The sequence below is a fragment of the Cornus florida genome, unplaced genomic scaffold (assembly GCF_030987335.1).
Source record: "Cornus florida cultivar Cherokee Brave unplaced genomic scaffold, ASM3098733v1 CherokeeBrave_3.0.0_Hap2_Chr02, whole genome shotgun sequence".
Taxonomy (NCBI): domain Eukaryota; kingdom Viridiplantae; phylum Streptophyta; class Magnoliopsida; order Cornales; family Cornaceae; genus Cornus; species Cornus florida.
In genome coordinates, this window is record NW_026775572.1 from 47,187,981 (window position 1) to 47,201,806 (window position 13,826).

At 41.7% G+C, this 13,826-nt stretch overlaps 1 protein-coding gene across 1 annotated transcript in view; it reads left to right on the forward strand.

Moving 5' to 3' along the window:
* Positions 1-4,807: 4,807 nt before the first annotated feature.
* Positions 4,808-13,826, forward strand: part of LOC132294900 (probable AMP deaminase) — a 43,144-nt gene continuing 34,125 nt past the window's right edge. The window contains exon 1 of the mRNA XM_059792922.1: positions 4,808-5,392. Coding sequence (XP_059648905.1) covers positions 4,855-5,392 — 538 coding nt within the window. The 5' untranslated portion in view covers positions 4,808-4,854. The remainder of the gene's footprint in view (positions 5,393-13,826) is intronic.

Consider the following 13,826-nt stretch of genomic DNA (forward strand, 5'->3'; position numbering starts at 1 on the left):
CGATCCAGTTCAGGGTAGAAGTTTTATGTATTACTTCAGTTTCAGTTTTTATTTACTTTTGACGTTGAACTCTCAGGGTTATATTTAGGGATCCTTGACATAGGATTTCCAAGTTGTAATGAAGTACTGTATTAAATAAAGGATGGATGGATGTTGTATTATTTAGTGTTCCTTTCCTGTCTAAATTCTTTTATTATCATCATTTTGTATTCCATGCTTGTGTATTGCCAATTGTTTTTGATATCCCTCGTTTTTCGTGTATAAGCCTGATCAACTTATGCGTGGAAAATGTGGGGGTGTTACACACTTGGAGGCTTAGTATGATGACACATAGAGGGTGGAGATTCACCCACTTGTTGGCTTAGGATAGGTGCATTTGTTGGCTTGGATAGTTAACAAGTGTGGGCTTAGGATTAAGCCTAGGAGTCATGGATTAGTGACAAGTGTAGGCTTCATTTTTGATCTTGCATTATGTGTGTGTGAAGACCATGGTGTAGGATCACCTGGGGAGTGGAGGAATGCTAAATCCTCCACTCACCTCACTTTATTGTATCTTCCCCATCAGTTTGCTCTCAAACCCGAACCTAGCCTCCATTGAAGGAAAAGCTTGGCTTAGAGCTCTTGACTTCATTTTGGCCTACTTCCACTCACCTTAGACCATAAAGTTAGGAATATAAAAGCTTTGTCTCACCTTCCTCTTTATAACACTAGAAGAAAAATTTGAAATTTCTTTCATTTCCTTGAATTCAAGAGGAACAATCCTCTTGTGAGGTAGTGGGTAATTTAAGTTTATGTTTTTGTTGTTTTGTATACTTTATAGCTTGGTATGAATTGAATAAATGCTTTTAATCTAAATTTTAAGTTGGTAAGTAATGGTACCTTACATGAAATTAAGCTAAGACATGATTTTTGAAAAGGCCATGACTTGATTCATAACTTACATTAATTTGAAGTCATTTAGGGTTGTTTTGAAATCTAGAAAAAATTAATTAATTTTTATTTATATGTTTCTATGATTTAAATCAAGTTTTGAAGTAATATATGTAATGATCATGATAGGTTTTTTAACATATATTAAATTAAGGACATTTGGATGAGAAATGAAATCTAGAGAAATTAATTATTTTATTTAATTAATTTTCATCCTTGTTGTATTAATGATTTGAGTATGTATTTTATGTTGATTGCTGGTTTAAATTATGATTTTAGACTTGTATTATATTGTGAGATTATGTTCTAAATATTGAATCATATTGTTATAAAGTGTAATGACTTGCACAATTTGTTGATTTTGGAAACTTGGGATGTCGTTGTTATGACTTCGGCTATGGCATGGTTCTAGTATGGGGGATTGTCCCTCTACAGTCTAGTGCCCACATAGGGAGGTTACCCGTGGGCTAGTAACCCTAAAGTAACCACGTTGTCGGTCTGATTCAGCGTGATGTCCGAGTATCCACTTTTGTTTGATTTCGCATTTTAAATTCCAAGTTGATAACTTTGTGAGTTTATATCTTATTGCGTTGTGTTGGAAGTTCCAATGTCGGTTAAACATTATGGATTGATTTACATTGAATTGTAAAGGTTGTGTAAAGTTAGGTCTATGCATGCTCATTCCGTACGAGTAACTTATTTACTCACCCCAAAGTTATCGGGTTATTTTTAAGGTAAAGAAACGTTATTGTGGGATGCACAACACCCCTAGGCTTGCTTGACTACTTGGAGTATTTTTGTTATACTAGAATATGCACTTGTTAGCATATCATACTTCATTTTGGTTTATTATGGCAAAAGTTGTAAGCTTTATTCAAACTATGTAATGTGCACTTAAGTGCACCTTTTGTCACTCATTGGTTGTGTATGTAATGAGGCCATGGGCCAAAGATGTTTATATGACATGTATGCTAATTTACTTTCATAATTGTTTATGGAATTTCAAGCAAAACTCATGCATTGGGTTATGATTTAAAGTTTCCTCTTGATTTATCATGTTGTGTATGCTTGAATGAAGCTAGGAAATGTTTTTGAACTTGTTTCGGACCATTGGAATGCATGTATAGCTTAAGGTTGGACCTAGCACCTCCCCATGCATTGAAGCAGCAGCTTTTGCTGCATTCTGTTTCGTCGTTCGACTGATTGTTGTTTTCTGTTTCGTCGTTCGGCTGATTATTGCTTTCTATTTCGTCGTTCGCCAGTCAGAACGCCTGACTATGTAAGTCTAAACGCCTGACCATGTAGGTCAAAACGTCTGACCATGTAAGTCCGAACGCCTGACCATGTAAGTCAGAACGACCGACCTTGTAAGTCATACCGAACTGGCACTCAGTGCTGAACGAGCGTTCAGTGTTGAAGAGTGCCGAACGAGCACTCATTGTTGAAGAGTGCCGAACGAGCACTCAGTGTTGAACAGTGCTGAACGGGTGCTCGGTGCTTTAGTTTTGGATAAGCGCTCGTACATACCTCAGAACCTTTCTTTTCTTTTGCTTTGATCATCTTTCGCTTCCGCACTTCGGATCCGTTAATGGGTCATCTTTTGGTCACCGCTGACGAATCGGGTTTATAAAACTTGGGCCGTCACAGACACCAGGATTTTTAGCTATGAAACCTTAATTGGTATAATAGACCAACTGTTGTGGGAAAAATCTTGTGGACTGTATAGTCCAAAGTAAAGCGATCCACTATGTTTGAAACAAAGTACAATGGACTTTGACTCAGGCTTATACCCCTATCGTTCTACCAAACTCCAATTGCTGATAATTTTCTGGTTTTGCGACGTCCCGTCCAACAGCTCTTGACTTCAGACTTACTTTTGATATCTGTAGAAGGATTGATAGTAGATCAAACAACACTCCTCGAATGTTTTGACCCTTTCAAAGTGTAATCGCTTCACCTCTGTTCTTCAAGATTTGAATTTGATGTAGAAGAAGTAGATCTGCTTTCTCTGATTGTTGTAGATGCAATATTCAATAAACTTTGAACATGATCATGATTTGAACAACACTCTAAAATCACTCTTATGTTTCTGTGTGTGTTCTAGAAAGAAAAACAGAAAAATCAGTTTTGATTCTGCAATATTTATCTCCAATAGGCTTTTAAGAAATCTAAAGATGTAATGCAAAAGCCATATCAACCTAGATGAAAATCAAGGTTTATATAGACTTTCAAAGACATATGCATAAGAAAAGGTAAATTTTCATGCATAAGGCTTTTGGAAAGAAGTCTAAACTAAATAGGAAGTTTAGACAGAACAGGAAACTAATTACCTAAACTGTATCAGCATGTGGAACCGGTAGCCAACTTTGGAACCGGTTCCAAAGGACATAATATCTTCTTCAAAGCATAGTTTTTGAACTGGCAGAAGAAGTTTGGTACCGGTTCCCACTTAATAAAATTGAAAGGTAAGGTTTACTAGTTTGGAAAAATACTGTTTTGGTAACTTTTGAAGAATAAATATTGAATGTATAGTGTCCTAATGGGGAAACAACTCCTTAAAGTGGCGTTCAAACTTTTTTTGTAGATCATAGTGTATTAAACTTGAACAATTTCGTAACTGATCTCGATCTTGATATGGTAACTTGAACATTATAATTCGAAGAAATTAGCCGATTACAAAAATTAAATCTCACATAATTATCTCTGGAAAAGCTGGAACTATTTATGGCGTAGCCGGAAAAAAACTTTGCCTTAGACGGAAAAATACTCTGACTCAACCGAAACTATCTCTGGCTCATCCGCCACAATATAGAAAGAAGGAAAATCTGGAAAAAAGTACAAGATGTCGAAGGAAAGAAAGTTAGAAAGAGAACACAAAAATTAAATAGGAAGAAGAAGTAGACGGAAGACTTGACTGGTGGATATATATAGGAGAGAGAGAAGTTGGAGTTCGAGTATTAATCAAATCAAGCCTCAGAAAATCAAGTTATTATGAGCTGCAGTTGTTATTAACTGTTACCCAAATAATATTTTTGATAAATTAGTAGGACCACATTAAATTAATATTGATTTTTCAACCTAAATAATCAATATCGATTTGATAATTTAATTTGAAGAGTGAAATACCTAAAATGTTATTATGAGAAAATAAAATAAAAAACACTTATTTGACAATTGCTTCAGTCATGCTCTTCTTTTTCTAATTTGGTTTATTTTTATTTTTTATTTTTAATTTTTGTTGCTGTGAAAGGTTCATCTTTGAGGTCCAGATTCTGCATAACTACCTCCACTTCAGTGCTTTGGTCTATTTGGGATGAGAGGAATATGAGATTGCATGGTTCTACAACTAATTCAGTTGCTTCTATTGTCCTTCAAGCATGCCTTGAAAGTCTCCAAGCTATTCAACTTGACCTTCAGGATTTACAGTAATTATTCTGATCTTTTGTTTCTAATTTGTATTTTTTAGCTTCTTCTAAGGCCCTCTTTATGTTTCTTATAATTATTTTCCTTGTGAAGGTATGGCCTTCACTGGTTTCTCTTTCTTGTATCATATTATTTTTATTTCTTAATATATACCCCTATTCATGAAAAAAGAAAAAAAGAAGAAAAGAAAAAAAGAAGAAGAAGATGTGTTACTTCCATTCCTTCTTTTTCATTTAATCAAATAAAAAAATAAAAAAGACACCAACCCTTCTCTAAAAAAACTGTCTCATCCAAATTTTTTTTTTAACTGCTGGGAATTTTTTTTTTTTTTTTTTACTGCTGCAAAATCTTATACTTGACCAGGAGTTTTCAGCAATAATTGGAGGTGCACATGGGTGGGTCTAAGACGTTGAAATAGCGGTCTTTAGTTTTGACTTCGTAGTCCCGTGCAAAGCGCCAATCCATCAATAAGGGTTACCTTTCGTTAAAAACTTGAAACATATGCTCACACACAGCAACTATGAAGTGATCATAATAAACCCACAAAACCCAAACCAAACCGAAACCAGAACAATGGAGTCATCAGCTTCTTCCTTTCAACCAGTATCGCCTATCCATCTTGCGTTGGCGGCCTTGTTCGGAGCCTCGGTAATGGCGGTCTCCGCCTTCTACATCCACAAGCGCAGCCTCGACCAAGCTCTCGAACGCCTCATCAAAATCCGCCGCCAATCCCCTCCCTCCGCCGCCGACGACGCCGATCATTTCGCCTCCGATGACGAGGAACACGAAGATCACGACGGAGGCGGAGAGATTGACAACGACATCGATACGAGTATGTGGAGGCAGAGACTGCCAAGGCCGCCAAGAAATGAGAACGCGCTTCATAGTTACAGAGTCTCGTCTTCGATGCCGAATGTCGGTTTATCGAGTGAATGGTTGGATGATGATGAGCGGCCAATGCAATTCCAAGCATCTTCTTTCGACAAACTCAATTTCATTCCCTCTGGTTTACCTCCTCTTCAACCGGCTCCAAAAGATGGTATTTCTTTTAACCTTCCATTCACTTTCTAAAATGATCAGTTTTGTGATTGTTGTAGTTTAAATTGAAAGAGATAAACAATGATAGATGATTTTGGTGCTTAATGTGTTGAATTGGTAGTTCATTGTTTAGTTTGATAACAGAAGATCATTCTGTGTTATTTTATTTTATTATTATTATTATTTTTATCTAGATGAATATACAAAAGTCTTAATACAATATGAGTAATAGTAAATAAAATCTTTGCTTAAAATACTCTTGCAAAATGTGTGGTAGGAATAGAATGATTTAACACATAATCTTTTGGTGGAAATCCCCCGAGACCTCATTTTTGGTTGCACACAGAGTTGCATACCTGCATGTCTGTCATGTATTGAAACTTTAGTTAATCCTGAAGATTAGGACTCGAAAGTGTTTCCCATGAATCCAGCCTTGGGGTGTAAGGTTTTTTTTTTTGATAAGTAAACAATTAAATTGGTTAAACGTCGCCTGAGAGATTCGAACTCTCGCGGGAAACCCCATGTACTTAGTGGTGTAAGGTTACGTGTTTTATCTGTTTATTTTGAAATCACTAGGCTCCAGGCTCATACAGGCAACTGTTGTGTGCACTGTTGTGTGCTCAGGTGCGCCTTTGACAACATGTGTGCTTTTTATATGGAATATGAATATGCGTCAATAGTAATTTAATTTTTCAATTGTGTGTCTCGCTTCACTCAGGCATGCACATCGCCTTGCGCTTGGGCTCCTAGTGCCTTACTGCGCCTTGGGCCTTTGATGACACTGCTATGACTCAATATTCTACAACTTAAAACTTGTAAATGAAGTGAATAAACGTTTACTTCAAGAACATAGAGAATTTTCAAAGTTAATAGATTTTTGTTTTAAAGGTTAGTTCCAATACTAAATTGGGATATCTAATTTGATGTATATGCTTGTGTGCCTTCCACCACATGTTAGCAACCTTAGGCCAGGGGTATAACAAGTATTCATAAGATTAGAAGTTGATGGTTAAAGGTCAAAGATAATATGAAACTCAGTGATAGATACAGACAGATAAAGATGGTGGCAAATGATTAATAACAAGACTCTTCAGACTCTTCGTAGAGTCAAAGGTGTTGCTGGTGGAAGAAGTTGTTCACAGGGAGAGGATTCACTATTTAATATCATGTCAGGTGGTGATAGTTTCACTTTATTTATTTATTTGTTTATTTTTTATATAACGCAAAGGTGTTGCTGGCCTAGGAAAAAATCAATAGACCATTAGGTCCTATTGATGGTTAATGGTTTGTCCTTGAGTCAAGAATAAAAAATGGTATAAAACCCGAATAGCAGACTATCAATAACTCTAGATTATAGGGATGTTTGGAAACCTAAGAACCAGGTCAGCTGAGGTCCTGGGGATAAGGCTGACTTGTAATGTTGGTTTTTTTTTTTTTTTTCCTTTTCATTTATTAGTATGCACAAAAAATAAGGCATAAACCAGCATTATTAACCAATTAAATGTAGGTTTTTTTATGAACCAGACAATAGAATCAGTATTGAAAATTTCAGTTGAAACTTGTTTACTCCAAGGGATTATTCCTAACTGTCACATAATATGCCACTAAAAGCTTTAGAAGAATAAGTTTGCTCCAGCAGTTTTCATTTTTGTCCTTTGGATTGACAAAGGTTTTAGAGTTTCCTACTCAAATGTTTTGACACAGTAAATTATGACATCTAAGCTGTATGAGTATGGAAACTGCTTCTTTAGGAGAATTTTAGCTGCTGAAGTTAATACTTCAATTGCAAGTATTATTCTAGGATGTGTATTTATGTGCTTTTTTTTTTTTAAGTAATGATCGATTAGAAAAGCGTTCAAAAAGGGTACGCGTCCTTAATACAAAAAACAAAAGCTGAACCTTAGGACCTATAGAGGCCAAAAGATCAACTAAGTCATCAGAAGAGGAGCAAACGCTTCCTTTCACATAACAAAAAATAGAGCAAAGAATATGAAGTTTCAAGGTTGCCAAAGGCAATTCCTTTCCTTCGAAAATTCTGCTATTCCTCTCGTTCCATAGGCACCACCAAACACAGTGTGGAACAATCCTCCAATAATGGCGAGTGTGGCTTCGCACTGGGCATCCTCTGCACGTGTTAATCAGTCCTTTGGAAGACTGAGGCATTACCCAATGTATACCAAATATACCGAAGATGAGGTTCCAACAATCGTATGCCACGGGACAGTGCATAAGAATTTGATCCACAGACTCACCGCCTCGTTTGCATAGACACCACCAATTAAAGATAGTGTTGCCTCTCTTTCTCAAGTTGTCCAACGTCAAAATCTTACCCCAGACGGTAGTCCAAACAAAGAATGCTACTCTAAGTGGAGCCTTAGAGCGCCATATAGTCTTCCATGGGAAAGAAGGACCAACGAAGTTGGAAAGACATAGGAACATGGACTGAACACCAAATCTTCCATGGGAGGAAGGAACCCACAAAATGTCATCACCATCTCCGCCAACTACCTCCTACTGATACAACATATCCAGAAAGGCACATACCTCATCCATCTCCCAATCCTGAAAAGAACGCCTAAAGCGCACATCCCACTACTATCAAGCTGATAACAGTTAGCTACGCATTGAATATCATGGTTTTGATCTCCAAAGCATGGACATATCCATTTCATCAGGGTCCTTTATTTCATGACGGGATCAAAGAGTGGAGTTGTTGCAAGAAAAGAAGTCATGATTTCAACTTATTTCTAGAAATTCCAGGGAATTCTGTTATTGATTTAGTATGCGCACTTTCTTGGAGGTTGCTCGTTTACCTCGTCTTTTTCAAGGTGGGTTTGCCAGGTCTGCAAACACGTACAGGGGTCCTTCGATTTTCTTGGAAGATGATTCGGTTGGTAGGAGGAAAGAGGACCTGCGTTTGTGTTTGGTGGGTCAGTTTGAGAAGGAAGTGGGTGATTTGGCTTAGATCGCCACTTGGGCAACGCGGGCTTGGAAGATTTCAGCTGAAGTGGTGGTTTCGCCTTTGCCGAACTCGTTGATCCTCTTTCGTCTCCCTTCTCCGGCGGAGGCAGCTCGTGTTCTCAAGGAGGGCCGTCGGGAATGGGGTAGTACTTCTCCCTGAGTGGAGGCTTGGAATTTCAGAGTGGGTTGCTCCGAGGTTTTGAAGGTGCAAGGATTGAAGAAGGTTACGCTTTATGGTCTCCCTCTTCATCTCTGGAGCCATGCTTTGTTTGTGACGGTCGGCGACCTTTGTGGTGGCTTTATTTGGGTTGATGCTGATGAATCCAAGGATGCTGAAAGAGTCCGGATCACGGTCTCGGTGGGACGTGCTTGCCCTCCTTTTGTTTTCGTCCATGATGACCGATTCTGCTATAAGGTGGTTGTTTGGGAGGAGAAGCACCTTGTTCTGGTTCCAACGACGGACAGCTTGGAAGGAGGAGATGGCTCGCTTCTATTAAAGGAGGTTGATTGGTTGAGATGGGAGTCCATGGGATTGAAGGGGAAAGTTGAATTTCAGAAATGGAAGGCATGGAGGGATAAGGTTTGGGCTCGCAACGCGGAATGCTTCAAAAGAATGTTCAATCAGAAAAGGAAGATTGGTTCTTCTTCATCATTCAATCGTGGCAGATTTGTTTTTCGACGGGATTTTCAGAGGGGAGGTTTCAGAGGTCATGACAGTCTACCGGATTCCCATGTGGGAGATCGGAGAAGAAATCGAGGTGGTTTTCACGCGCCTTCAGCGCGTAGGTGGGGAAGGGTCGGGGACCAGACACGTGGTTGATGCTCTGGAGTTGGACGTTCGGGGTGGGATACAACTGGTTCCTCATTTGAATTTGAACCACGTGTGACTTTTTAGGCCTCACGTTCAGATGGGCTTTTGGTTGGGCTGGAGGTTGGGGCCATTGTGCCTAGTTTGATTGGTCCGGTTCCTCATGGGCTTACGGTGGGTCGAGGCCCAGACTCTCGTGGTTGTGATCCGAACTGTGCAAAGAAGGCCCAGGTTGACAAGGTTCCTTCTGTCTTGGGCTACAATCTGAAGGGTGGGCCGCGTTTCAATTCTGTTGTCTCTGAGCTGAAGGTGGCTAATAGGTTTGAGCCTCTTTCTTCAACTGACAGACCCGTTTCATCTGATGGACCTGCTTCTTCATCTAATGGACCTGGTTTTAAGAATTCTGATTCTCCAAAGGACGGACGGCGTGAGGTGCGGCCTTTACAAGGTTGCCGGCTGAGAAATAAGAAAAAGCTTATTCTCCCTGCAATCCGAAGGAGATGGTCTCGCAAGGAGAAACAGAAATGGGTGGTGAAGTCTGCTTCATCTCCGGGTAAGTCTTCCTCTCAGTTGAGTTGCTCTTTTTTTCATCCTTCTTCGTCCTCTCTTCTCCTCTTTGTGGGGTGACAAAGCGAAGTTCCGGATTGGGGAAGGAAGGGTTGTCCTCTTTTCCAAAAGGTTGTCTCCGGTTTTTGAGGCAGCATCAGAGAAGCGTTTAGATGAGCAGTTTTGCGATGGGCAGGGTTGTTTGGTGGGATCCGTGGAGTCTCTTGATAAAAAGCGGGAGGGCGTCACTGTTTGTGTGGGACTGGATGTGCAGATATGTTTGGATGATGTTTCTGTTGCAGCTCTGTTAAAGGACCTTCGGGTTCACTTGGCATTGAAAGACTTTCAGGCTGAGCCAGGGGGCCTTCTTTCTGATGAGGAATTTGGGACTCCGATGGATGGTTGTGCTCCCTCCACCTCTGTTCCCGAGGATTGGGAGGGAATTTCGTGTTCTTCTCTTGATGGGGAGCTGGGGTTGATTCAGCGGGAAGGAGCTGAGCAGGCTGTGGAGATGTGTGTTCCTTTGGCTGTCATTCGACCGGAAGAGGAGTGTTCGGAAGGCGTTGCTGTTGTTGTTGGAAGGGGGGCTTTGGAGGAGGAGTGGTTTCGAGAAAAAGGGGGGGGAGGTGGGCTCTCTTTTGGGAGTGTCTTTTGAAGGGCGAATGGAGGAGGCGTTGAGTATGTTTCTTGGCATCCTTAATTCACAGCTTTTTGAAAGAATGGGAGGTAGGGGTGGTGTTTAGGAAGGGGTAGCTGAGAGGGAGGTGCGGAGATCTGCGGATCTTGTTACTTATGAAAGGCGAAATAGGGGTCCAGGGAGAGGGATAATGGGAGGAGAAGTGGGACGGATTTTGCTACTGTTTCCCTATGAAGCTACAAATCTTGTCATGGAATTTGCGGGGTCTTAATGACCCGGTGAGGAGGAAAGTGGTGAAGTTGGTTATTCGTAAAGGGGGAGGTCATGTGGTGTGTTTGCAAGAAACCAAGATTGCTTCGATGACGGATTTGACTGTGCGAAACATTTGGGGTGGGAGATTTGTGAAGTGGTGTGCCTTGGATGCCAATGGCTCTGCGGGTGGTGTTCTTGTTTTGTGGGATAGTAGATGGGTGTCTTTGGTGGATTCTCGGATTGGGAACTTCTCTTTTTCATGTGTATTCTCTATGGTGGAGGATGGTTTCCATTGGGTCTTTTCGGGTGTGTATGGGCCTACGGATGATCTGGCAAGGCCGATGTTGTGGGAGGAGCTGGGGGATTGTGGTGGGCATTGGTTGCTGCCGTGGTGTATTGGAGGAGATTTCAATGTTGTTCGCTTCCTTTTTGAGAGATCGACGGGGGGAAGGTGGACGTCTGACATGGAGTCCTTCTCGGCTTTCATTGATGATTCTGGGCTGGTTGACTTGCCTTTGGAGGGTGGGCCTTTTACTTGGTCTAGTGGTCGCTCTCCTCCTACCTTATCTCGGCTTGATTGTTTTCTTGTGTCGGGAGACTGGGAGGAGAAGTTTCCTGATGTTGTTCAGGCTACTTTGGCTCGCCCTATCTCGGCTTGATTGATGTTGGATTGTGGTGGGTTGCGTAGAAGACGATCTCCATTCAGATTCGAGAATATGTGGCGTCGTGCTGAGGGTTTTCTGGATAGAGTTCTAGTTTGGTGGGATGGGTTTGGGGGGGTCGGTACCCCAAGCCATTTGCTCGCGGTTCATTTGCGTCTTCTTAAGGAAGACATCAAGATTTGGAACAAGGAAGTTTTTGGGAATCTTATCTGGAGTAAGAATCGGGTCTTTTCTGAGATTGTTGATATTGACCGGATGGAAGGTCAGGGAGCCTTGGCGGACTCCCTGAAGACTAGGAGGGTGGAATGTCAGGCGGAATTTGCTGAGATTGCTATTATGGAAGAGATTTCGTGGAGACAAAAGTCTCGTGCTTTGTGGCTTAAGGAAGGTGACAAGAACACGAAGTTTTTCCATCGCTTGGCCAACGTCCACTGTAGGGGCAATCATATTGGTAGGATTCGGGTGGAAGGTGAGTTATTGTGCAAGGAGGATGAGATTTGCAAGGGTATCGTTGACTTCTATGCGAAGCTTTTCACAGAGAATGTTGGGTGGAGACCTTTGCTTGAGGGGCTCCAGTTTGATTCTATCTCTAGTGAGGGGGGCTTTGGTTTGGAGGCGCTTTTTTCTGAAGAAGTGCTGGTTGCTTTGAAGAGTTGTAATGGGGATAAAACCCCAGGTCCGGATGGGTTTATTATGAGATTTCTTTTGGACTGCTGGGAAGTGGTCAAAGGGGAAGTGATGGGCACTTTTCATACTTTCCACACTCAAGGCTCTTTTGAAAAGAGCTTGAATGCCACTTTCATCACCCTCATTCCAAAAAAAGGGGGGGCTCTGGATGTTAGGGATTTTCGACCTATTAGTTTGGTGGGGTGCATTTATAAGTTGATTGCCAAAGTTCTTGCGAATAGATTGAGGAAGGTATTGGATGGAGTTATTTCTGACTCTCACAATGCCTTTCTGGGAGGTCGTCAGATTTTGGAGTCAATTCTTATTGCTAGTGAATGCGTTGATTCCAAATTGCACAGTGGGGATCCAGGCGTTCTGTGTAAGTTGGACATCGAGAAGGCATACGACCATGTGAGTTGGAGCTTCCTTCTTTATCTGATGGAGAGGATGGGGTTTGGAGTGAGATGGAGGAAATGGATTCATTTTTGTATTTCCAGTGCTCGTTTCTCTGTGCTTGTGAATGGAGCTCCGTCGGGTTTTTTCTCTAGTTCGAGGGGGTTGACGCAGGGAGATCCACTATCCCCTTTTTTGTTCCTCTTTGTAATGGAAGCCCTCAGCAGGTTGATGAGGAGAGCTGTGGAGCTGGGTTTTCTAAGGGTTTTCCGGGTGGGCAGGGATGTTGCCAGTCAGTTGGAGATTTCGCACCTGATGTTTGCAGATGATACTTTGGTTCTGTGTGATGCAGATGTGTCCCAGCTTAGATATCTAAAATGTGTTCTGATTTGGTTCCAAGTTGTGTCCGGCCTTAAGGTGAATGTTGGAAAGAGTGTTTTGGTTCCAGTTGCTGAGGTCCCTGACATTAGGATGCTTGTGAGCATGGTTGCCGTACATGCTCTTTTCCCATTTCTTATCTAGGGTTGCCCCTGGGTGCTCCTTCGAGATGTGTGGGAGTTTGGGATCCAGTCGTGGATAGGTTTGAGAGGTGGTTGGCAGGGTGGAAGAAGCAGTATCTTTCCAAAGGGGGGCAGGTGACTCTAATCAAGAGTACCCTTTCTTGTCTTCCCACCTATTTTATCTACCTTTTCCAGATTCCCTCCTCGGTGGCGGAGAGGATTGAGCGTTTGCAACGCAATTTTTTGTGGGGAGGGAAAGGGAAGGAATTCAAGTTTCACCTGGTCCGTTGGGAGCATGTTTGTAGGCCGATTCGGAATGGAGGGTTGGGGCTTAGAAGATTGGTGCCTTTTAATAAAGCTCTCCTTGGGAAATGGTTATGGAGGTTTGGGGTGGAGAGGCATTGGCTTTGGAGGAGGGTCGTGGTGAGCAGATTTGGAGAGAGTAGAGGAGGGTGGTGCTCTCTTGAGGTGCGTGGTCCTAGGGGTGTGGGGGTTTGGAAGTTTATTCGATAGGGTTGGGTTGATTTTTCCAATCATGTTCGATTTCGTCTCAGGGATGGTAGGCGGATTAGCTTTTGGGAGGATATCTGGTGTGGGGACATCCCTCTTGCTCTTGCTTTCCCTCGACTGTTCAGGATTGCTTCGGATAGGCAGGCCAGGGTGATCAACTGTTATCATCTTGATAATGGGAGATTGGTTTGGGATGTTCGATTTAGGCGTCTGTTTCAGGACTGGGAAGTTGATGATGCAATTCGTCTTCTGGAGGTTTTATATCGGTAGGGTGTTATGGTCGGAGATTCTGATATTTGGATTTGGGCTCCCAATGCTCAGGGTCGCTTTAATGTGCGGTCTTTCTTCAGGCGTCTCACTCAAGAGCCTGTAGGTCCTTTCCTGTGGAGAGCAGTTTGGCGTTCTAAGGCTCCTCTTAAGGTGGCCTTCTTTGCTTGGACCTCTGTTTTGGGAAAGATTTTGACTCAGGATAATTTGAGAATAAGGGATCGGGTGGTGGT